The 21,954-nt window shown below is 50.7% G+C and overlaps 8 protein-coding genes across 8 annotated transcripts; 4 read left to right on the forward strand and 4 right to left on the reverse strand.

Moving 5' to 3' along the window:
* Nucleotides 1-1,665: 1,665 nt before the first annotated feature.
* On the forward strand, nucleotides 1,666-3,992 carry P175DRAFT_0557774 (uncharacterized protein; the record flags this gene model as incomplete). Its single annotated transcript, XM_040900799.1, has 4 exons — nucleotides 1,666-1,930; nucleotides 1,990-2,072; nucleotides 2,137-2,232; nucleotides 2,292-3,992. Exons 1-4 carry the CDS (start codon nucleotides 1,696-1,698, stop codon nucleotides 3,990-3,992), a joined length of 2,115 nt encoding a protein of 704 aa, XP_040752489.1. The 5' UTR covers nucleotides 1,666-1,695.
* Nucleotides 3,993-4,791: 799 nt separating this feature from the next.
* P175DRAFT_0501734 (IMPACT family protein) lies at nucleotides 4,792-6,161 on the reverse strand. Its single transcript, XM_040897236.1, has one exon. It carries the CDS (start codon nucleotides 5,883-5,885, stop codon nucleotides 4,812-4,814), a length of 1,074 nt encoding a protein of 357 aa, XP_040752490.1. The 5' UTR covers nucleotides 5,886-6,161; the 3' UTR covers nucleotides 4,792-4,811.
* P175DRAFT_0501735 (putative aromatic amino acid aminotransferase) lies at nucleotides 6,032-8,187 on the reverse strand. Its single transcript, XM_040897237.1, has 3 exons — nucleotides 7,964-8,187; nucleotides 7,328-7,901; nucleotides 6,032-7,259 (listed from the first exon to the last, which is right to left on the reverse strand). The coding sequence occupies exons 1-3, from the start codon at nucleotides 8,082-8,084 to the stop codon at nucleotides 6,179-6,181; spliced, it is 1,776 nt and encodes a 591-aa protein (XP_040752491.1). The 5' UTR covers nucleotides 8,085-8,187; the 3' UTR covers nucleotides 6,032-6,178.
* Nucleotides 8,188-8,817: 630 nt separating this feature from the next.
* Nucleotides 8,818-11,382, forward strand: P175DRAFT_0246178 (LCCL domain-containing protein). The gene is made up of 3 exons (XM_040892681.1): nucleotides 8,818-9,477; nucleotides 9,529-11,229; nucleotides 11,309-11,382. Exons 1-2 carry the CDS (start codon nucleotides 9,011-9,013, stop codon nucleotides 11,129-11,131), a joined length of 2,070 nt encoding a protein of 689 aa, XP_040752492.1. The 5' UTR covers nucleotides 8,818-9,010; the 3' UTR covers nucleotides 11,132-11,229; nucleotides 11,309-11,382.
* A 636-nt stretch (nucleotides 11,383-12,018) lies between these two features.
* Nucleotides 12,019-13,455, forward strand: P175DRAFT_0532473 (phosphoesterase superfamily protein; the record flags this gene model as incomplete). The annotated part of the gene is made up of 2 exons (XM_040899968.1): nucleotides 12,019-12,564; nucleotides 12,652-13,455. The coding sequence occupies 2 exons, from the start codon at nucleotides 12,019-12,021 to the stop codon at nucleotides 13,453-13,455; spliced, it is 1,350 nt and encodes a 449-aa protein (XP_040752493.1).
* A 499-nt stretch (nucleotides 13,456-13,954) lies between these two features.
* On the reverse strand, nucleotides 13,955-14,491 carry P175DRAFT_0246274 (uncharacterized protein). Its single transcript, XM_040892682.1, has one exon. It carries the CDS (start codon nucleotides 14,369-14,371, stop codon nucleotides 14,093-14,095), a length of 279 nt encoding a protein of 92 aa, XP_040752494.1. The 5' UTR covers nucleotides 14,372-14,491; the 3' UTR covers nucleotides 13,955-14,092.
* Nucleotides 14,492-14,611: 120 nt separating this feature from the next.
* On the reverse strand, nucleotides 14,612-16,396 carry P175DRAFT_0532474 (DUF1996 domain-containing protein; the record flags this gene model as incomplete). Its single annotated transcript, XM_040899969.1, has 3 exons — nucleotides 14,612-15,944; nucleotides 16,004-16,160; nucleotides 16,219-16,396. 3 exons carry the CDS (start codon nucleotides 16,394-16,396, stop codon nucleotides 14,612-14,614), a joined length of 1,668 nt encoding a protein of 555 aa, XP_040752495.1.
* Nucleotides 16,397-19,749: 3,353 nt separating this feature from the next.
* P175DRAFT_0479804 (putative lysophospholipase) lies at nucleotides 19,750-21,946 on the forward strand. The gene is made up of 3 exons (XM_040895406.1): nucleotides 19,750-21,066; nucleotides 21,122-21,486; nucleotides 21,575-21,946. Exons 1-3 carry the CDS (start codon nucleotides 20,085-20,087, stop codon nucleotides 21,917-21,919), a joined length of 1,692 nt encoding a protein of 563 aa, XP_040752496.1. The 5' UTR covers nucleotides 19,750-20,084; the 3' UTR covers nucleotides 21,920-21,946.
* The last annotated feature ends 8 nt before the right edge of the window (nucleotides 21,947-21,954 follow it).

Below are 21,954 nucleotides of genomic sequence, written 5' to 3' on the forward strand. Positions count from 1 at the left end.
CACAAGCTTGAGAATAGACTACCGCCCGAGTTGAGAGTCCCGGCTCGTGAGAAGAGACTTTCACATGTACCGTATATTAAGTAAGTATCATTTGTTAGTCCTTAGCGCCTTGTCCTTGGGATCCAAATCCCATCCAAACAAGAGGCAGCCACATGGCACTTGAATCGGGCCTCAAATGTGAGCATGTTCTTAATATAAAATTCCACCTGGCCAATCTCTTTTTTCTTTTTGGGATGCGAGCATACTTAATTCTACCGTTCCTTAGTACCTTGTTCCGCTTTCAGGGGCAAGCGGGTGATTTGCCCACCCATTATCTCGTCCTACTATGTATCTAGGCAGTGAGTACAGCCAAAAGGTTACGATGACGCTAGACAAATGGTCTACAGGATCCATTCTGAATTGCTATACTATCTAATAAATTATTATGCTAATATTTTATATATCATGAGTTCCTCCCACTTTTAGAATTATACTGGAAGCTTATTACTGGACTGTATGATGTTGCCGTAGAAAAGCCTTTCTTAACAGCCAGGGATATAACATGTAATGGCAGATAGTCTAGGCCAACCTCTCGCCTTCTGTCATTCTTGGATTGGGAATAAAAACGTACGTAGAATGGTGTCTCGCCTGCCTAGATCCACGAGCATTTCACATACTACGTACCTGCCAATAACACGCCTAGGGTCTGACTACCCCTACCCCCTTTTTCAAGGATGTTTGGTGATCGACGCGCCGTCGCTGCAGTCGATCGTGGCGGGCCCAGAGCCGCAGGATTTCCAGTTCGGAATGCACCGGTCCTTTCCAAGGTTGTCGGCATGGTGGCCATCCTTTCATCGGGAGGAGCCCACGGTATCCGGGAAATTCCCGAGTGGAATTGGTGGCGCTGTGGTGTCTCTATATTGGGCTGTGGAGGGCGTCGCTGGAGTAATTAGCCGGTTATGTATGATGGAGATGAGGGGTCAGCACAGGATGAGGAGGGATTTCTAGATTATTTTCATTGAGGGAGAGTAAGGCAAACAGATATTATCAGAATCTCCGCTTCAGATATTAAAGGTCTGACTCAGGATGCCGCATGTTTCTCTATATTTTATGTTGAGTCCTCGTTGACTGGCTGCCTCTCTATAGTTCAAACAAAGGGTTCCACCGCTGCATTATGAATATATCCATCTCCAGCCTTTCGCAGCGCTCACTCAGAGATCAAGATACGCTCTCTCTGTTCATGTATGGGATCAAGCCCCTCAATTATGAAGGAAGCCGGGTCCCAGATACAAGCATCATGGGACTTCTGCGAGGGACGTTTAATTAGTTTAGGAACTGAAGAGAGCACTTGGATCAGCACCGTTTTACTGTTATCCTCATGGTCCTATCTCATCAATAGATTTGGATTCTCTCATGTTGACCTGAGATAACTTCACTTCTGGAGCTGGTCTATTTTTGTTCCAGGTAGCCGCCCAACATGGCGATCACGGATTGAATCCACCCCTGCAAATAACACGATTGGCCATAGTCGGGATTTGGTCTGCCTCTTGCCGCTGCCCATCAGTAGCCATAGTAAAAGTGAAACAAATATGCAGCACTTCCCTGATAGACTGGCGGCTCTTGGGGGGTAGATTGTACCACCTCCTGCGGCTTTTAAAAGGACTGGCCGCCAGCGCATCAATGGCGACGTCTTTTTGAGCTCAAAGACATATCGCTATGCCATCATCTGCGGAGGGGAGTCCGTACATGCCTATACCTCATGGTCTTCATGACGGTCGAAACTGCTCCTCCGGCACTTTACGGCCGGAGGAGCAATCCCAAACGGCGTTCTCCAATCGAATACCGGTGTCGACTCAAAGCGAGTCGGGCAGAATGTTGAAAAAGCCGGCGGGGTCTATTATTGCACTTGTATTCGAAATGTTCCTATGTCTGGTCGCGTTGTGCTTCATCGGTATTGACCTGACTCCCGGTTACTGGAATTCATGGGCGTTGATTTTAACCGTACCATAGCGCTTGCAATCATCGCGCTCAGCATGCGAAATCGACGAACGGGAGATAGCTTGGGATCGGCGATGGAGCAAGCAATGAAGTTGGTATGCACAGATCATCCGCATAGCTCTGAAACGACATGCCAGGATGCAGGCTGACGAGATATAGGGACCCACCATATATCCAATTCTCTTCGCTGCTTTGCTTTCACGCTCCTTGAAGAGCGTTGGCCGGTATTTTGCCCAGAGATCTGTTCGCATGTCGGTTAGTCGTTTATTAAACATCAAGTACCTGTCGCAGAGTAACATAACGAGTATTGCTAGACGCTATGGGCCTTGATGAATACCAACGCAACCGCGGATCCCATCCTACATCTCATCAATATGCCTACCTCGTTCCTTGTTTGGGGACTCCTTCTCCTATGGGTAATGTCGCCGCTTGGGGGTCAGAGCACGGTTCGACTACTGTATAAAACAAATTTGACCGAGATTACCAATCCTGAGCTCCGGTACTGGGATAATGGACCCCTCGGATCCATGTTTACATACACAGCGATCATGGTTGGGAATGACGGCTCTTGGCCACTGTCTATGCGTGACCTTTATTTGGCCAGTTTAATGCAGGGCGCCGCGACCAAGGCAGGCCCACTCGATCAATGGGGGAATATCAAGATACCCAGGCTGGAAGCAGCAAACCAGTCGGAGGCGGACGCTGACGGTTGGATGCCTGTCGGCAAAACATCAGGGATTGAGGACTTCACCTCTCTTTTCGGTGTACCGGTCATTAACTTGGCTGAAACGGCGAAGCAAGGGGATGTGAATTTCACCCTTGAATCCACATATGTCACGCTATCCTGTGAACCGTTCAAGAGCGTGACCAACGATAACTATGATGACGGATTCGCCGTATCCTGTGAGAACTGCTTCACTAGTGTTGGGAAGGAGAACTTCATCCGCAGCCAAAAGTTCCTGGGCCTGCCTGCGGATGGGTTCTACCCCAGCGGTAAAGATTGGGAGTATGCCAGTCTCCAGAATGGCACCATCGATCCAAACAACCCTAACTTTACCCTCCCGCGGACGTTACGCTTCAATGCCACATATTTACTCGAAACATCAGTCACAACGTGCCAGATAAAACAGCGCTTCGTGGAAGCCTTCATTGGGTGCGTGGATAGAAGCTGCGCAGCAACCAAGCTCCGGCCATCAATCACGGACCATCGAAGCGAGAACTCTACTGCGATGGACTACTGGGCCTGGAAAGTATTGGAGATGATCTCTGCTGCCAGTCGCAGCTGGTCCTCTCGTGATGTTATCTGGGGGTCAACTACGTCTGCACTCTTTCTGAATGACTCTAGCCTCGCGCCCATCCAGACAGGTATAGGCGTGATCCCGGATGAGGTGAATATCTCCACAGTCAGTCTAGACCTGTTCGCTACGAGGGCCTCGATCCTCTTGAATACAGGTATCCAGGCCTTTATGGCCCCCACAGGATTCTCGGGAGACCTACCAACCCAAAACCTGAGCTTATACGGACATCCGCATATCCCTGCGGACGGGCTTTTGACAGTCGCAAACCAATCCAGTTGGGATTCATATGACAGCAATTGCTACATGTATCCATATGGGCTCGGAACACTGGTGAACTCCGGCGCCCCCTTTGTTGGGGCGTCCACCAATGCCACTTTGACGCATTACACCCTGGTTTATCGTCCTGATTATGCCTGGACGGCTGTCCTTATTATTTCTTCCGTCTTTCTCTTCGCCGTGGGGGTCTCGGGCATTTGCGTCCGCCTGAAAACTATAGCCCCGAACATATTCGACCCGGTCATGGGCCTGACATACGGAAACCCATATATCCTATCAAAAGAGAAGACGTTCAATCCCCTGGACGCTGACGGCCGGGTCAATCTACTTCGCGATAAAACAGTTCAACTCGGCCACATTGGTGACGACAAGAGTGCCAAAGCTGTCTTTGGTGAAGCCCGATACGTTGAGCCCTTACGACTCGGAGTTCCATACTATTAACTGCGATTTCCATGAAAAAAAAAAGGTTGAATTTCAAACTAGCATAGTGTTTTTCTATTGGGTCTCTGGCGATTGCTACCATGTACTGCTGTGTAGTACATACATACACGGGCTTGTGATATAGGATACAGGATGCCATTTCCCTGAGCTAGGAGTATACGGGATTCTCAACTAACGACTTAATGACCACTTCTTTAACGCGGCGGACTATTCGGATGTACCTATACTTTTGGATTATCGACTAGCTAGGCTAAATCAATCCGCTGGTCTTACCTACTTTACTTCCTGGTCTCGACGAAACAAACGCGGTATGCATGTAATTCAATTCTTGGGCTGGACGCTGTCAGCGCTGCAGAATATGATGATACTGAAGAGAAAGGTCGAGCTGGGTGCTTCAGACCTAGTCAGGCCTGCTCCTACTAAGTAGCTGGAGCAATGATAATTCCCCCAGTCAGATTCTATGCTGTATTCGTTATGTAGACTCTGGTTGAACCTTCGTACTTTCATTATCTTGGTCGTCGTGAATAGTGTCGTGGTAAGCTTGCCAGCGACGCCGATGGATAACTACCAACTATCCATCCGATAATTGTTGGCAGATTTGCTCGCTTGAGTAAATGCTGTTCTCATATGAGCTGGCCCGAACAGGACAGACCAGACACAGCGAAGCCGATCCAAACCGGGATCCAACACGGACTGCCCCAGTAGCCTGTGGTCACTATCCGATCCGGGCGGGATGATTCGACCCCAGAAGTCCCCCAAAATAATCAAAGCCATATATCTCATACCGGCAATGAGCAGAGTTGTGTTCTCGGGCCAGACTCACTTTTTCCCCTTCTTCTTCCCCTTTTCATTTGCACTTCCGGATTCTTTCTCCTTTACAAATCCACCCTTGAGCAGCGCATCTCTCCCAACAGCATTGATGATTCGAAACCGATCCGGCCCCAGCAACACACCCCCATACCACCGGGTCACAACCACCACGACATCCCAAACATCCATCAACTGCATCAAATGCAACAGTCTCCCCCCGGCAGCCGTCTCCCCATCATCGTCACAATCCTGTACAATCATCTCGGCAGACTCCCCTCCTGCTGCTTTCTCCTTCCCACCACCACCACCACCACCCGCCACAAAGGAACCCCTCTGCCGAATCCGCCACGCGCTAATATTATGCGTCGCAGCAGCAACCTTCCTATCCACCGCAAGCAAATAATCCAAGAACCCCTGCGCCTGATCTAAACTCGTAACCCTAGCGGCGCGCCCCACAAACACCGACTTCTTCTCCGTCACCACATCCGAAAGAACCCAATTCGGCGCCTCGCTTAACCCAAAGCTATCATGCAGCGACAACGCCGCGAGATCCTCCGCCCGGAGCTTGGCTTCCGCCGCGGCCTCGCTGGAATCTTCATGCCTGGCGCTGGTCTCCGGGTTCTCTTTCGAGACTAAGCTGGATTCTCCCCCAATGCTCAATTCCTCGAACGCCTCCACGGCCTCGTTTATCAGGTCGAATAAACATACAGCGCCGGGCTGGTATGTCCTGTCTAGGATGTTTTCTAGGACGTCGATGGCGATCTTGCCTTCCCCGCGGGAAGCGGTGGAGGCGGTCCCGAGGATCTTGGGCGGGGTGTCTGGGTATGAGCTTTCGAATCCTACGAGGAAAGATAGATGGGGATGGTTTGGGATCTGGAGTTTGATTGTCGTTGTCGTTGTAGAGGGTGTTTCGGAGGAGGAGGAGGAGGAGGACGAGTTTTCTAGAGTTATTAATTTGGGAGGGGTCGTGGCTGTGGGTGTTGTGCTCGTTATGGTGATCGTATCCGGGTCGTAGATGGCATTGATGGCCTCGATTTCTTCAGCGAGGTCAGTGTTTGCGAGGGATTCAAGGAGGGAGGACATTCTGGGCCATTAGAGGTGGTTATGGCTGTTGTCGAGTGGGATAACTTATTTGACGACGATATTGATCCCCCGCGGTGGCATAATTGCATAGTTAACTAACTAGTTACTTTGTTATGTAGATTACTAAGCATAGGGTTCATAGTTTTGGAAAATGTTTTTGGCTTGGTTTATATCACAGTATATACTATATACTGAAAGCGACACCTGAAGTGAATGGTTTGTAAATATCATGGCTGGAGTATCCGAAATCTGAACCAATATGTATGTATGTAGATCGCCAAAGTATGTCCCAACTAACAACCAATTCCCAAGAAATTATTAGCAACCCCCGTTTGCAGATTATCCACGGCTCCTGCAAGGCCACCCTCATCCTCAAGACCGTCGAGGTCCTTTCTCTGCCAGAAAGCCCGGAACCCTTCGACCAGCCGATCTGTAATGCCAGCAATGTCATCTACAGGCATCGGGGCAAAACACACCCGGACGTACTGCCAGGCACGGCCCTGAGTTTCCTCCGTGGGCGCGAACATCGATCCCGGGCCTAGCAAGCACAAATGTGGTTTATGCGTGAAATGGACCCAGAGCGCCTTGGACAGCCTCTGGGGCTTGTACTTCCGGCTCAGAGGATGGGTTTCGTAGCAAATCTTGACCCAGACAAACATGCCGCCGGTAGGCCATTCAAAGTCATACATTTGCACCTTATCTAAGACTTCCCAGGCGCTCTCGCTGTCATCGCTCAGTGCTGTCTCACCCAGCTTCTCATCCGCAAGAATCGTGTACTTGCCCTCCTCGAGCGTCGTGCACATCTGCTGCATGCGACTCTCGTATGCGGCGCGGAGTCCCTCGAGCCAGCGGACCCACCCGTCCATCTGCCACCCCTGCTCGAACTCCGTTCTGTTCTTGCTCGTGGCGACCACGCGGTCCTCCACCTGCTGACCTGTAATTAGTTCCGCAACCATGGCCTGAACAAAGCCGGAGGGCTGCTGCGTCGACGTTTCAGTGATACGGGCGATTCGTTCAATGATAGCGGGCTGCGCCGTGATCCAGCCCAGACGACAACCAGGAGCGATAGTCTTTGAGAATGTGTCGAGGCGGACGACTCGTCCGTCTGTGTCTACAGATAGATACGACGGTACAAGGGAGTCGAGGAACTCGTATCCGGAGGACTTTCCGGCAGCATTGTAGTCGCGCCTCGACACAGTGCTAGTGTTTACGAGGGTGCTTCGGTGCTTCGCTTGCAGTTCTTGTGCTGAGGGGTATTGCAGGTTCCAGTATGGGTCGTCTTCAACGATGATGACGTCATATTGCTGACAGATAGCATAGATGTCCTTTTTGCGTTCGAGCGACAGGGTTCCACCGGTTGGGTTCTGGCCGATGCTGCGTTTGAACGAAATCCAGGTTAGTTACAGACTGACCAAGTGAGCTGGAAGAGCTGGGAGTCATACGTTATTGTGTACATGAGGTGAGGACGTCGCCCCTTTCGGAAATCCCAGTTCTGAAGAACATCTAGCAACCCGCCTGGGCCTTGCGCTAGCATTCCCTGTTCGTCTATCGCTACTGTGGCGATGTTGAGACCTCGTGGGGCGACAGTCTGAATCGCATTCATATAAACAAACTCCTCGCAGAGCACTCCCTGTCTGACATGTACCCAGTCTCGTTCAGGATTCCAGGGGTTGGTGAAGGCTTCGATGGCCTTGCTAAATCCATCGGTTGATCCGCAGGTGAGGAGCGTATCGGGTCCGTCGGTATAGGGGATATTGGGGTGGAGTTGCTCGCGCGTGAGGGTATGGACGAACGACGCTAGGGGAGGAATTCCTTCAACCGTTCCATATTGCAGGGCTGTGGTGAGGTCGATTTTCTTCTGGATATTGGCACTCCGACTCTCCTTGGGTACGGTTACTCGTTCCGTGGGCGTGGGTTCTCTGGTCTGGCCGTTATCAGGGGTGATGGGGAAACGCTGCGGACGAGCAGCAGCGGCCTCTAGCGTGTCGTATGGGAAGAAGGAAGCATTTGGCAACCCTGGCCGGGGTTTATGGTCAGGGTGGATTGAAGTTCATCAACGGAAGACCGAGGATACATACCACCGGCTAAATTGGCAATTCCGGGGATTTGGAAGTACTTATAAAAGCCCTTGACGGCACTCGCGGCGCGATTCTTGGTGGTGTAGCTAAAATGATGGGACAAATCCCGGGGAGGAGCCATGGTGACGATGCTGTAGGTGATGATAACGCAACCACGCCTGGAAGAAGTCAATCAAGGTCTTGCGAGGGTTTCCAAATCGCCCAAGCCCGTCGAAGTGCGGATTATAAGGCTGCGTTTCTGAATCCTTCTGCTTGATAAGCAAAACTGGATCCGAATTTCGGGTTTCCATCTCCACAGCCAATAAATCGGTGGGAATCCGGACGCTTTATCCATAACCTCCCACTGGTTACGAGGCTTAATAATCTACTATATGAACAGTATTTCTCTAGCTAACTCTTAAGGGAAGTCTTATAAAAGTCTGCTGGCAGCTGGAGAGCCGTTGATATATGGGGAAAATCTCTCCACACTACTCCGGAGACTCTTGATATCTGCAGCAGGGGTCTCACACACACTCTCTCTCCCCCCCTGCTCCCTTGTAGAGACTCAATATTAGAATACCGGCCCTCTGACCATCTTCTTTTATGAATAATTCCTGCTTTTCCTTCTCCAGAGAACCTCCCACACACAAAACTCTGCCCTGAAAATCTCCGCAGGAACATGAGGCTGCCGATGACATAATCGCCACTGATTGGTGCCACTCTCGCAAGCCTCTGACTTTCGCTAGGTTGTCAACCTACACAGTCATCTTTCTTGTCTTTCTTTCATCCTTCCTTCTACATCATCCTCATTCATTCCTAGGTAGCTCTATATCCTTATTTTATCATTTATTTATTTATTGGTTTATCTCTCTCTCACGCATAATTGTCGTGGGTTCGTCCCCTAGTGCGCCTGAGACCCTCAGAAGAACCCCCTCCGCTGGTGGTGAGGGTCCTGCTTGTTCTAGGCCACCGGGAATCCCACGTCTTGGCTCTCGTTGCCTCTCCATATCCATTGCTCTGCATCACTCTTGCATCGCTGGCTCGATTTCTCTGTAAATTTTTATCAAAATGATTGGGGAAGGCCCCGAGGATGGTTCCCGGGTTTATATGCCGCCCGTCGTCCATGTTGAAGAGCATTCCGACGATCCCGACGCTCCCGACGACCTGCTTCCTGGAGATGTAGAGGCTGGTACCGTTCTCCTCCCCGTCTGGTTACGGGAATCTTCCAGGTCATTTCGCTGGGGATGGGTTCCTCTGCCCCTCAGAAAGGCCGGCCGTGCCATAGCTGAGTGGGTCAAGGGTCCTAATCCGCCACACCCGCTCTTATTGAAGCCGTTGTTCCCTCAGATCCAGGAACTACCTGCCCGGTACCTGGAGAAATTCTTTCCTAAGCGGAAGCACAAGATTTCATTGCTGTTGCTTTTGTATTTTGCGTGGTTTTTGCCGTGGACTATTCTTTTCCTGCATTCTCGTTCTGCAGGTTATCTTGAAGGTTATGGGAAACCTCTCACGCTCGCATGCACTTCGAGTTTCTGGTAGGCCGCATCCAAATACTGCTTTGTGACATATCTAATTTGCTATCGTAGGGCGCGCGGAAATGCATGTGGACTCAATGGGAACGACTGTCGCCCGTTCACTGCTTCGGCGATTGCCTTCCGATGTCCCGCAAACTGTCAAGACGCCAAAGTGCTTGAGCCGCATGTGGTCGGCAATGAGAGCTATAGCTATCAAGGACTTGTTATAGGAGGGCCTGAGCCAGGATCGGATGAACTGGGTGTATATCGGGCGGATAGTTTTATTTGCCAGGCTGCCATCCATGCGGGAATAGTCACCCGAGAGTCCGGAGGGTGCGGTGTGGCACGCTTACAAGGAGCGGCACACTCGTTCTCTGCCTCAAAACGGAACGGAATTAGTTCAATTGGTTTCCCATCAACGTTCCCAAAAACTTTTAGCTTTGTTTCGCTCTCTTCTTCGGATGAGACTTGTCCTCAGGATCCTCGATGGCCTCTGTTTGGCATCACTGTTGGCGCCCTAAGTCTTTTGTGGTTATTTTGCTCTTCTCCGCCAGTATTATTTTTCAGCACCTTTTTTATGCTTTTCAGTCAGATCGGATTGGTGTCAGATCCGCCGCCACTCTCTCAACTTGCCGATCTCATGTCCACCTTTGTCTCTCGGCTTCTTCCGGCATCGTTTGTTGCTTATGTTCTATACAAATACTGCGCACGGCCCTTGTTGACACCACTCGCTCACCCCAAGTATCAGATGAGCAAAACGTTCCTCTTCTTGCCGCTTGCATTTATTGGCGGGCTGAATAACTATACATTCGCTCGGCTGATTCCCCTTGAACGTCTCACGCCCCATGACATCCAGCAGCAACCTGGCGCAAAACTGGCCTTATGTCTGGTTATTCCGACTGTGATCACGATTATTGTTAGCCAGGCTTGGCAAATCCGCCAGGGAGGCCTGATGCCACACTATCTGAAGGTTTACTGTTCGATGGGGCTGATCCTTCTGATATTGCTACCACTCCCTGGTCTTCGCCTTCGCATCCATCACTATATTCTTGCAATTCTTCTCATGCATGGAACGGCCTTCCCGACTCGACCGTCATTAATCTACCAGGGATTGCTCCTTGGTCTGTTCATCAATGGCATTGCTCGATGGGGGTTTGCGTCGATTATTGAAACGCCTGCGGCACTGGGCGAACACTCCCGGGGCTCCGGGGGCTCAGGATGGTGGGGAGCTACTTATCCCGACATTACGAACTCGTCTGTGAAAGTCTCCCTCCCCGATAACAATTCGGATGAGCCATTCCACGGAAACGGCAACATCACATTCACCTTATGGGATAATGAACGAATGACAGGCCTTGGTGTTGACGGAGTGTCTGTTCTGGTCAACGATGTGGAACGCAGGCGAGGCTATTTAGACGAGGATCCCCGGGGTGAATTTACCTGGCACCGCCACGGACACAGCGGACTCGAGCTGCAATTCGTCGCGACGATTGAGGATGACGCTGTGGACCAGGATATAGACGCGGACTGGATTGATCGCGACGACAACGGCAAACCAGAGGATCTTTTCTTCCGCTTTGCTTACCTCAAGGGCGCCGAAGCCGGGAAATACAGCGGCGCAGGGATGTGGCTCGAAGACGGCGAGTGGATTCCTCCAACTCCACCGCAAGAATAGAATCTCTTTTGTTTGAGATTGTGTACAAGACTAGACGAATACATGAAGATATACCCTAATCTGATTAGGTTGGATACAATGCGTGTGTTGGTTGATATGTATGAGTTATGAATGGATCTTCTCTCTTCTTTTTCACCATCATCAACTTGATAACATGACAAGAGCTGACCTATAAAGCAACAATCACCCTAGAGATAATAAAACGTTACCCGGACCCTAAGGACCCTTTATTTGGGGTAGGGTTAGGGTTAGGGGTTGAAGGAATTATACGGCGAGAAGATGCATTATATCGATGATATGCCAGGATTAATCCAGCTAAGCATTATATAAGAACTCTTGGCATGCAGTATATTAATATCTACACGAAAACTTCATGGATTTAGGTTATGCTAATGAAGATCTACCGGCCAATGAATCCCTCCTATGCCACCCACGACATCCCCAAGACCCTTGGAGCTCCCTGGCCCTGACTTGGCATTCTTGTTCCAGACTCGTTATTGCTTGAGTCTTCACTCTGCATATATTCCCGAAAAACTACGGGCTTACCCGGCTATGCACCCTGGGCTGGCTGTTTCCTCGTGCACATCTAGATCTCTGTGATTGGAGATGTTGAACTCCTTACCCTCCACTCTCCTTGTATATGTACCTACCTACCTGGTATGATCAGCACTGCCCTGGGCTCATGAAGCCATACTGGGGATGATATCACGATGCACGTGGGGTTGCGTAGTCGAGAAGGAATAGAATCCATCAGGATGAGTCCAAGGCGACTATAAAGTCACCAGAGATGCCCCCTTCCTCCATGAGATAGCAGCAGCAGCTCCTCTAGATCTTTCTTCTTCTTCTTTCCTCTTCTGCACAACCAATCCATATCAAATTGAATCAAAATGAACCTCAGTGCTCTCTTGGGTCTCCTTACCTTTGCCGCTGTGGCCACGGCTCTTCCCTCCAACCCCCATGGCCAGCCGCATACTGACAAGTCAATCGCGCAACTCAAGTCGCACATCAAGAATGTCGTTGTCCTTGTCATGGAGAACCGTTCCTTTGACAACCTGCTGGGTGGCCAGAAACACCATGGTCTCGAAAACCCCGTCAACAGCGGCCCATTCTGCAACCCTTTCAACTTGACTGATCCATCCGAGGGGTCCGCTTGCACTGAGCCCAAGGACTATGACTCTGTGTCCAATGACCCCGACCATTCTGTCTACGGCAACAACATCGAGTTCTTTGGTACCTTTAACCCTGTGGAGGGTGCTGTCCCCCACAATCAGGGTTTCCTCCATGAGCAGATGCGCCGCTACAGCTCCAAGGTCAACAAGACTACCTTGGCTACTCAGGTCATGCACTACTATACTGAAGAGCAGGTCCCAGTTCTGACCTCCCTGGTCAAGAATTTCGTGACCTTTAACCACTGGCACTCTGATATCCCGGGTGTAAGTCCTCTCTCTTCCCCCCCCCCCCCCCCCCCCCCCCCCCCTCCGCGTTTCTAGTCTAGCTCCTTTCTCTAACTGAAAACATAGCCCACGGACCCCAACCGTGCTGCCATCGTTTCCGGCTCTTCTTATGGCCACGGCACCAACGACGCTGGGTTCCACGCTCACAAGCTCCCCCAAAGGTCCATCTGGGAGCAATTGACCGAGACCAACCACACCTGGCTCAACTACTGGGACCCCGCCGGCGGCACGGGCCCTGACTCCGGGTACTTCACCTGGACCTACTCCACCGGCAACAACGATAAAATCGTGCACCTCGACCAGTTCTACACCGACGCCGCCGCCGGGAAACTCCCCGAGTTCTCGTACATCAACCCGTCCTGCTGCGGCGTCGGCACAACCTCCATGCACCCCAGCGGCCTCATCTCCGACGGCGAGGCCCTCATCAAGCAAGTCTACGAGGCTGTCCGCAACAGCCCCCAGTGGGAAGAAACCCTCTTCGTGCTCACCTTTGACGAGACCGGCGGTTTCTTCGACCACGTCCTCGCCCCCTCCGCCCCCCGCCCAGACAACCAGACCTACACCGAGTCCACCCCCAGCGGCGAGCCCTACACCCTCACCTTCGACCGCCTCGGAGGCCGCATCCCCACCCTGCTGATCTCCCCCTGGATCAGCAAGGGCCACGTCGAGCAGAAGGGCCTCAACAGCGACGGCCAGACCGTCTCCTACTCGGCTTCGTCGTTGCTCCGTACCCTGGGCTACCTGTGGGACTTCGAACCCTTCAACCCCCGCATCGAAGCGGCCGCGTCCTTCGAGCATCTGATCACCCGCACTTCCCCTCGCCAGGGTTCGCCGACTGTTCTTCCCTCCGCTGCGGCTTTTACGGCGTAAGCCTGGAGCTTTCCTTCTTCTTCTTTCCCCTCCCTCCTTTCTTTCTTCCCAAAAAAAAAAAAAAAAAAAAAACCTAACCCAACATGACCTTTTAACGCTTTATGCCACTTTCAATAATAACACACGAGTTGTTTATGCATGCTACTTGGGTTTCCTTGTACCTACCTACCTACCTACCTACCTATCTAGATACATGCATGCATAATCACCCACACCTACTTAGACCTCCAGGACAAAATAAAATATCATTCACCTTGCTATCTGACAAGATGGAGTTCGGTTCGGTTCATGTTCATGCGATGTGGATCCTGGAATCGACTGAGTACCTGAAGCGTAACTACGTATCGCATAGTATAGCATAGCATGGTAGAGTATAGTAGAGTAGAGTAGAGTATAGATAGTATAGATAGAATGATGAATGTATCGCTGAGCACGAATGAATCCCTAGGTAGATAAAAGGTATGCCATGCCATGTCCTACAGAGTCGACGAGATTACCTCGTTTCTTTCTTCTTGAATACCAGGGGAGAAGTACGCTTCATCTACTCATCTCTACGTTGGAGCAAGGATACTGAGAATGGCCTTCGAGATCCATAAGAATACGTACGCAGAAAAGAAAGAAATAAAATATTCAACCGTTACTCCCGTATCAGACTAAAATTGAGGCCCACCGTGATGCAAGACGATAAGAGGTATAGAAGAAACGTAAAAAGGCATAAAATGGAAGCCAGACAAGAGCGCGGGAAGGATTCTCTTCGAGCACGCGTGCATTTGGCTATATCTAACACGACTAACCCATCCCCGTTCTCGTCAAGAGATATGGGGAAGATGTTGTATGCTTCACCTGTTCCCTCAAGGACAAGAAGCAGACAGTTGTAAACATGTACATCAGAAAAAAAAAAGAATCGAGGTGGCATGACGAAAGGAATCGACAAGAGAGAGAGAGTGAAGGGGGGCAGAAAAGATGTGATAAAATATCCTCGAGAAGTGAATCAAATCCTCCAAGGAATGAACGTCGGACCTAGCTGGAAGGTAGAAAACGAATGTGGGCGGGCCGAGCTTCGAAGGATATCAAGTGGATGCAACCAGGTTTGCGGGTTTCAGCTATGCTTCGTTTTGGACACGAGATTCTTGAAATCAACATAACTCTGGTGTTTTTAGTGGGAGTGGCCGTGGTGATGGCGCTTGTGCGCGGCTAGGTGATCATGCTTTTCGCGTTTAGCAGGTGGCTCGGTGGGAATGGTCACTACGGTGGAAACGGTCCGGGTTATGGTGCTGTACGCCGTGGAAAGGGTCTCAAGGCCACCGGTTTCAGTCGTCAACGGATGGTTGTTCTCATCCACGAGGACAACAATCTCTTGTTCAACATATATGACCTCCCGTGTGACGGTAGCCCGAACATATGAGGTGGTAGGCGTGGGAATCCAGGTAATGGTCGAGGTTGTGGTACTGGTAATGGTACTGGTAGTGGTACTGGTAGTGGTGGTGGCAGCGGTCGTGGTACTTGTCGTCGTCGTCGTCGTGGTACTGGTACTGGTCGCAGTAGTAGTTGTGGATTTAGTAGACGTTGTAGATGTAGTAGACGTTGTGGACGACGTGTGTGTGGTTGAAGCTGCAACCTCTGTTGCGGAACCTGCAGCGTGGATGTTGCCTGTAATACCTCCAAGGTTGGCAGAAACACTCAGACCAGCATCGGCATCGGGGATTGCGGCAGTGGTCGCACTAGAGGCGGCCAAGTTCTCGCCAACATACTTGACGGGAAAGGCGTACTCTGGTCCCCATTCAATGGCAACCTTGTTGGGAAGACTGCCCTTCACCCTGGTAACATCTTCGTGTTTGAGGATTTCTGGCACATCAAAGGTACAAAGTGCAGACTCGAGGTCGCTCTGCAGGTCAAAAACAGGGCAATCTGAGACTTGGCCAGATGGGTTGGTACAGGTCTTGACAGCCTTCTGCAGGACACCTGGTTCCCAGCCATGCATAAAATCGCCGTGGTATCCATATCCAGTTGGGTCACCGGTTGAAAGAGCAAAGTAACCCTCGCGACCCTTGAACGCGTAGGTATCCCAGATGGTTTCGAAGAAAAGTGAGACGACGCGAGTCTCAAATCCCTCTGGGCAAACGCCGTCCATGACGAGTGAGGGATAGGCCACGTGTGACCTATGGTCTGCCGAGTCGACGTCCTTACCGTTCCAGCACGAAGGGAACATCAGTTCAAACCGAACCCCATCGGTACAGTGTTCATCCAGATAGGTCTTGTTGGGCAAAAAGTGCCGGCCCAGAGATGGTTCAGGGGTTTTGGCGTAGTTCAAGCAGTTGAATCCAAGGGCTTTCTGGCGAAGAGATGCCTGGCTAAGTTGGTCACCCGTCCAATCCGACTTAGGAGGGTCAGGAACAGGCCATGTGAAGTTTCGCAGGAACGGATCACCAGCGATCATGTGGAAGTTGTCAGGGAATGCCTCGACCTTCTCTCCATACAGGAGATAGTAGCTAGTGTCACACAACTCATTAGCGGCCGCTTTGAGTTCGCTGCAAGTACCATTACTCACGCGAGCAAGCCTCCCACCTCCTTGACAATCTCACTGTCACCATGCTCATCGATGAAGTACAGGGCAGGGGCCCAGTAGGCGGATCTATCTTGTTTCACAGCACACGATGTGCAACTTCCTGCACGCAATGCCGCCATATTCGCATTCATGGAGAAGCCTACGACATATTGTTCAGCTTACATTCCCATAACAGCCTTGCAAGGATTCAAACTAACCGCTTGACCCGTGAACCGTATGCACATGGTATGAGGGCTCTCCTGGAGAGACCAAGGGGTCGATTCGTGCAAGACCACTGCGTCCATGGCACGGAAGGCGCCAGAAGGCATCAGTCACGCCCGAAAAGGCGATCAGGCTGGCTACCAAACCGGCATTGAGTCGTAGCTGTCGGCGCATGATCGTAAATATCGATGCTGAGTGAAATGAGCGACTGGGGTTGGGTCCTAAAACGCGATGTTGATTGGGGATTTAATAGAGTAGTCGGCTAAAACCGTCCCCAGGAGCGATAGTTAGAATCCGAGTCAATGGAGAGAGAGAATGAAGAAGCACTGATAAAGCCACATCTGAAAGAACGTAATGAACGAATAGGGTGTATGTCGAAGTTGTCGATTCACAGTGCTCCTCCGTATATGAATGAACAACAACAACAAAGACAACAACAAAGCAAGAGGGGGTTAGCGCACGGATTCGACAAAACCTCGAGCACAGCCCACAGGCACAGAAAAATGGTACTCAATTGTCCAGTAAGAAAGGAGCGTTGCGTTCACGGTTTATGCAAGTGGCTGCCGAGCTCTAGGTAGGGGCAAACTCCTTGCATTGAGGAATGAGAGCGGCGATGTGCCTTCCAGGGGCGCCACACCAAGGTTCGCTTGACGAAAAGCAAGAGAAGACAAGGGGAACGCCAGAAAGACAAACAAGCAGCAGCAAATTTGGATTTTGGTAACAGGAAAGCGAAAGTCATGGTGATGCACGTTGTGTAGATGTCCAGTTGGAGACACCGAGCAAGAGGGACATACCTATGATCACTATCTAGCAGAACCAGTTGGAATGGGATGTAACCGCTGATTTAGCTAGGAATCCAGGATGACAAAATGGCTGCAATCTCGTAGCTTGATCGACCGTACTTGAGACGTCTGAACAGGTCGTCGCACCCGAATACGAACAGCGGACTAAACGAAAGACTGGTAAAAGGAAGCTAAAACGAATGAGAGACACAAAATATTCGTGAGAGCTCAAAAAGACATAGATTCAGAAGTAAATCCAAAGAAAAGAGCGGAAGGACGAAGACGCCGTCTGTTATACTAAGAAGGGGGGAAGCAAGATCGAAAGGAAGGGAGGAAGAAGAAGGAAGATGAACAAGCGAGTGATGGTGATAATAAGATGGAGAGAGCATTCACTGCCCAGTCACCAGCCAACATCAACAGGGACGCTAAGAAAAACGCTCGACAACTACTTAGTCCAATCATCAGTGAAGAAACAATAAAGACCGGCCCATTGTATATCGGTTTACTCCATCCTTGTAATGATATTAGTGAGTTTTACCTTTGTGGCAGCTTTCCAAGGCCCAATAAACCTCCCCCCTCTCTGCTTGGTCATTAAACTACGAAGAGCCTAACAGCCCAACTATGAAAGAAATTTCCTGCCCGACTTTCTGGTCCTCGTCCAAGAGTACTGGATGATCTATCTAAAGCGGCAGCGCAACCGATATGAGGAGAGAGCCGCTCCGAGGGGTGGGGGGGGGGTCCCTATCACAATGCTGGAATAATCTCCGTTAAATCACAGGGTCATCGACAAGCGGGAGTTGAACGGATCGCTTGAGCGCCTCGTGCAACAGAGGGGGACCGACGGAGAAAGACGCCTTTGATTCGAGTCTCCTAATCAAGGTCAAGAGAGACGGTCCCTGCAGGACATCCACAATGAGGGTCCACTGAGCACTCAGGGACTAAACTGATCTCCAGGGGAGGCCTCATATTATGGATACAAGATCTCTGAGAGAAAGGGCCCCTCCGTCCCATGGCAGTCTGGGGGAGAATGAATCAAGCATCAAAACGCTCAGAGTTGCGCATGGACAGAGGTGAAACAGGATGGGATGGAAGGTTGGATCAACTGTCGAGCGGAGGGGAAGTTTTGGACGAGATCCTGCACACGAGAAGAGGAGTACGGAGGAGTGTGAAGATGAAACGGTTGGCGAGTCGAAACCGACGGCGGTTCCTGACTAGTGGCGCTAAACTAATTTTCAAGGAATACATACAGTATCTAATATCTATCTACATCATCGCCAGACCATGCGAGGAGGTAATAATACAAGCATCAATCTTGCATATTTCTATCGGCTACTATTAAAACCCATGCGGGACGTTGCATATCGAGAAATTTAAAGGCCCAACTCTCACTTCCACATCTACCACGTCCTGTTCCTTGCTTGAAGCCAAGCAAATTGACCAAAACAGCGTGTTTCAGACAAAATGAGTGGCACGAACCGTCAATCAAGTCATGTTTTTTAGAAATATAATCCCCATAAAGCCAGAGCAAATAATTAACTACCTAGTGAGTTTCTGGTGGTGAATAAATATAGCTAAGTACTAGTGAAAAGCCGGGTAAGGTAGATAGATGTGATCTAGAGGGCTAATTAGCGTACACAATATATATTATTCTGCAGATTGCATAGGTATTCTCGTAAAGATCCTAAAATGATGGAATCGAGATACTGAAATGGCATTGAAGAATATACACATGGAAGCTGATGTGACTTCTAGAGCCGCAAGGCCTGCTGCAGCTGCAGTTTGAAATGACGCCTTGGCTGATTCTCGCATGAGAGTGCACTATATCTGGTATTAATTCCATCAGAGTGAGTATACAAAGCGTTGTATTGCTCCTATATTGTTACTCAGTGAGCTGCTACTGATTTTCTCCGCTTGTCTTTCCATTATCCACTGGTGATGGTGTGCTGCTCCATACAAGTACCGGTCACCGGAGCGGAAGCGCACGGCTCTGGAATAGACAACAGTTGCGCAGTACTCCGTAATATTATCAGAATCGCCTATTTTCCGGGGCAATTCCATTCTGGGCTGCCAAGGCGCTCTGCAACGAGGTCAAAGCAGAGAGTGGTTTTATACCCTTCATCACATCACGATACCCAGGTCACCGTGCTGGACATCGTGACAGTATCACACGAGACGAGATGGATAGCTCCACTGCACCAGTGTACTCCGTAGGTCGTGGGACAGGAAAAATAGGAATCGGTTGCCACTGCCCAAACTCTATGCCGTTGTCGGGTGAAAGAAATTGAAAAAGAAGATTCTTCGGGCGGTAACTGACGATCCAAGTTTGGCGCAAACCGCCTATTCTGCTTCTGGAGTTCTTTTCCTGGGTTCTGGGACGGGTCGATCATTGGTAGAAATATCGAAAACTTTGCAAACCCATGGAGTTGCGCTGCGTAGGAGCCCAGAGGACTGGAGTTCAGCGGATAGATTCGGTCCACTCAAGGTACTCCGTACCCTGACCCAGGATCCAACTGCTAACTCTTTCCCCTTCAGGTGCAGGGCAATTCTCGTGCGAATGGATCGTGGTGGAGCAAATGTGTAAGAAGTCGACAGAGGTTGTCCAGGATTTTGCGTGAAGGAGGAGTGGCGGAAGATGAAGGAAAAAAAAAAAAAAAAAAACTCCCCCACTGGTACACTAGCCGCCTATCACCTTTCTCACATCCTCCAAAGTCTTTACCCTCTGTACGTAATAGACCGCTTTAGTTGGATTTGTTTCAGGGAGACAGAACTTTTCTGAACACCTAAAAGAATTAATAGAATCTTTGCAGAGACTTTCAGTGGTCTTTGAGAGTGAGAAAGGTGACAGACACCCCAACCCTCTTGCGACAACGATCCGTGGATGGGTGACTGGACTCTTATCTTAGGCTGATCTACACTGGGGCTTTACGGGAAGCATTTTGACAACATCCAAGACCCATCTCCAGACCTTGTTTAAGATCGGTCTGTGGAAGCAGGAAAGAGTGCCTTCTGGTCCCACTGTCATTCGTTGCTATCGGTTGTCCTCCTCAACCGCTTCTATCAGTCAGATCCAGTTGCCTGTCATGGTCGCCGCGGATGATTTCATCCCCGAGCTGGCTGAACGCCAGTCGGATCAGTCAGTTCCAGAGTCGAGGGTACTGATTATCATGACAGGAGGCACAATCTGTATGCGACCGTCGCCTGCGGGCCTTATCCCCGCGCGGGGGTTCCAGGAGCAATGCCTGGCACGTGTGCCTACCTTTAATGATGGATCGAATTCTACGATGCTGGATGTTGTGGTCAATGGCGCGGGGGAAGTTCAAGCTCATCCAAGTCTGCGCACTCCGATCACAGCATACGGCCGGCGGGTGCGGTACACTGTTCTTGAATTCGCCGAGCTTCTGGACAGCAGTTCCATCGACGCCAAAGGGTGGGCGGAGATCGCGCGGACCATTGAGCGCAACTACACGCTATTCGACGGATTTGTTGTGCTTCACGGAACAGACAGTCTAGCATATACCTGCTCCGCGCTGAGCTTCATGCTGAAAAATCTGGGAAAGCCCGTAATTCTCACAGGAGCCCAAGCGCCAATGCTGGAGCTACAGAACGATGCTACGGATAACCTCCTTGGGTCGTTGGTTGTGGCCGGCCATTTCATGATCCCTGAAGTCTGCCTGTACTTCAATAACAAACTGCTTCGCGGAAACCGATCTCTCAAGGTGGCCGCGAGCGACTTTGGGGCGTTTGATTCCCCCAATTGCCCACCGCTGGCGATTACAACATCTATGCGCACCAACGTGAACTGGGAGATTGTCAATCGACCAAAGAGCATCGAGCATTTCAGCATTCAAACCAATCTCGATACCACCCATGTTGCCTGTCTGCGGATTTTTCCCGGGATCAAACCAGAGATGGTAGACGCGGTGTTGAAGCTAGATGGGCTTCGCGGATTGGTCCTGGAGACCTTTGGCGCAGGGAATGCACCCCATGGACAGGACAATGCAATGACCAAGGTCTTTGCGGATGCGATTTCCCGGGGGATTGTCATTGTTAATGTGACACAATGTAAGTTCCAAGACACAACACAGAGAGAGGGGAAGAAAGATACTAATGGGAATAGGCTTGACGGGAAGCGTTAGCCCTGTTTATGCTCCTGGCATGAGCTTGTCCAAGGCCGGCGTGGTTGCAGGACTAGACCTGACGACGGAAGCCGCATTGACTAAATTGGCATACCTGCTTGCGCTGCCCGATTCCACGCCCCAGCTTGTGGCAAACAATATGTCGGTGTCCCTTCGCGGCGAATTAACAGAAAGCTCCCAACCTGTATTCCGCCACCCGGACGGAGCTCTCCCAGAACGTGTGCAGGCCTTCACGGTGCTCGGATACGCCATTGCGCAGGGTGATCTGAAGCGCGTTGAGGAAATCGTCCGAAACGAGCATCATTGGCTACTGAATGATGCCGATTACTCGGGGAACACACCCGTCGTAAGTGTCCCGTCTTCTCCTTTTGTACTCGGGTTTTTTTTTTTTTTTTTTTTTTTCAGGCCAAGCGATACTGATGTAGGTCGTGCAGCACCTCGCGGCGGCCTCTCCCTCCGTCGACATTCTCCGATACCTCCTCCTCCAGGGCGGATCCGTGCACTTACGCAATCGAAATGGGCGCACGCCGCTCTTCCTAGCCGCTAACGCTGGGCATTCCGAGCACGTTCTGCTCCTGCGCCAGTCCGGGGCGCATCTACACTCGGACGAACGGTCAGCGGCGCAGCTCCTGGCCCGACGGCGGCCAGGGGTTTGGGGATTGGCGGGGATTGGGCCACGGGAAATCAGCGAGAAGGAGATGGAGGAGCTGGAGGCAGGAGAAGGGGAGTATTACGCACGGCCGTCGCAGTGGGCTTGCATGGCGGGGTCAGCACCATAATATAATTTTTTTTTTTTTTTTTTTTTTCGCGAGAA

Source organism: Aspergillus ochraceoroseus, assembly GCF_002846915.1.
Source record: "Aspergillus ochraceoroseus IBT 24754 chromosome Unknown P175scaffold_4, whole genome shotgun sequence".
In the NCBI taxonomy this organism is placed as follows: domain Eukaryota; kingdom Fungi; phylum Ascomycota; class Eurotiomycetes; order Eurotiales; family Aspergillaceae; genus Aspergillus; species Aspergillus ochraceoroseus.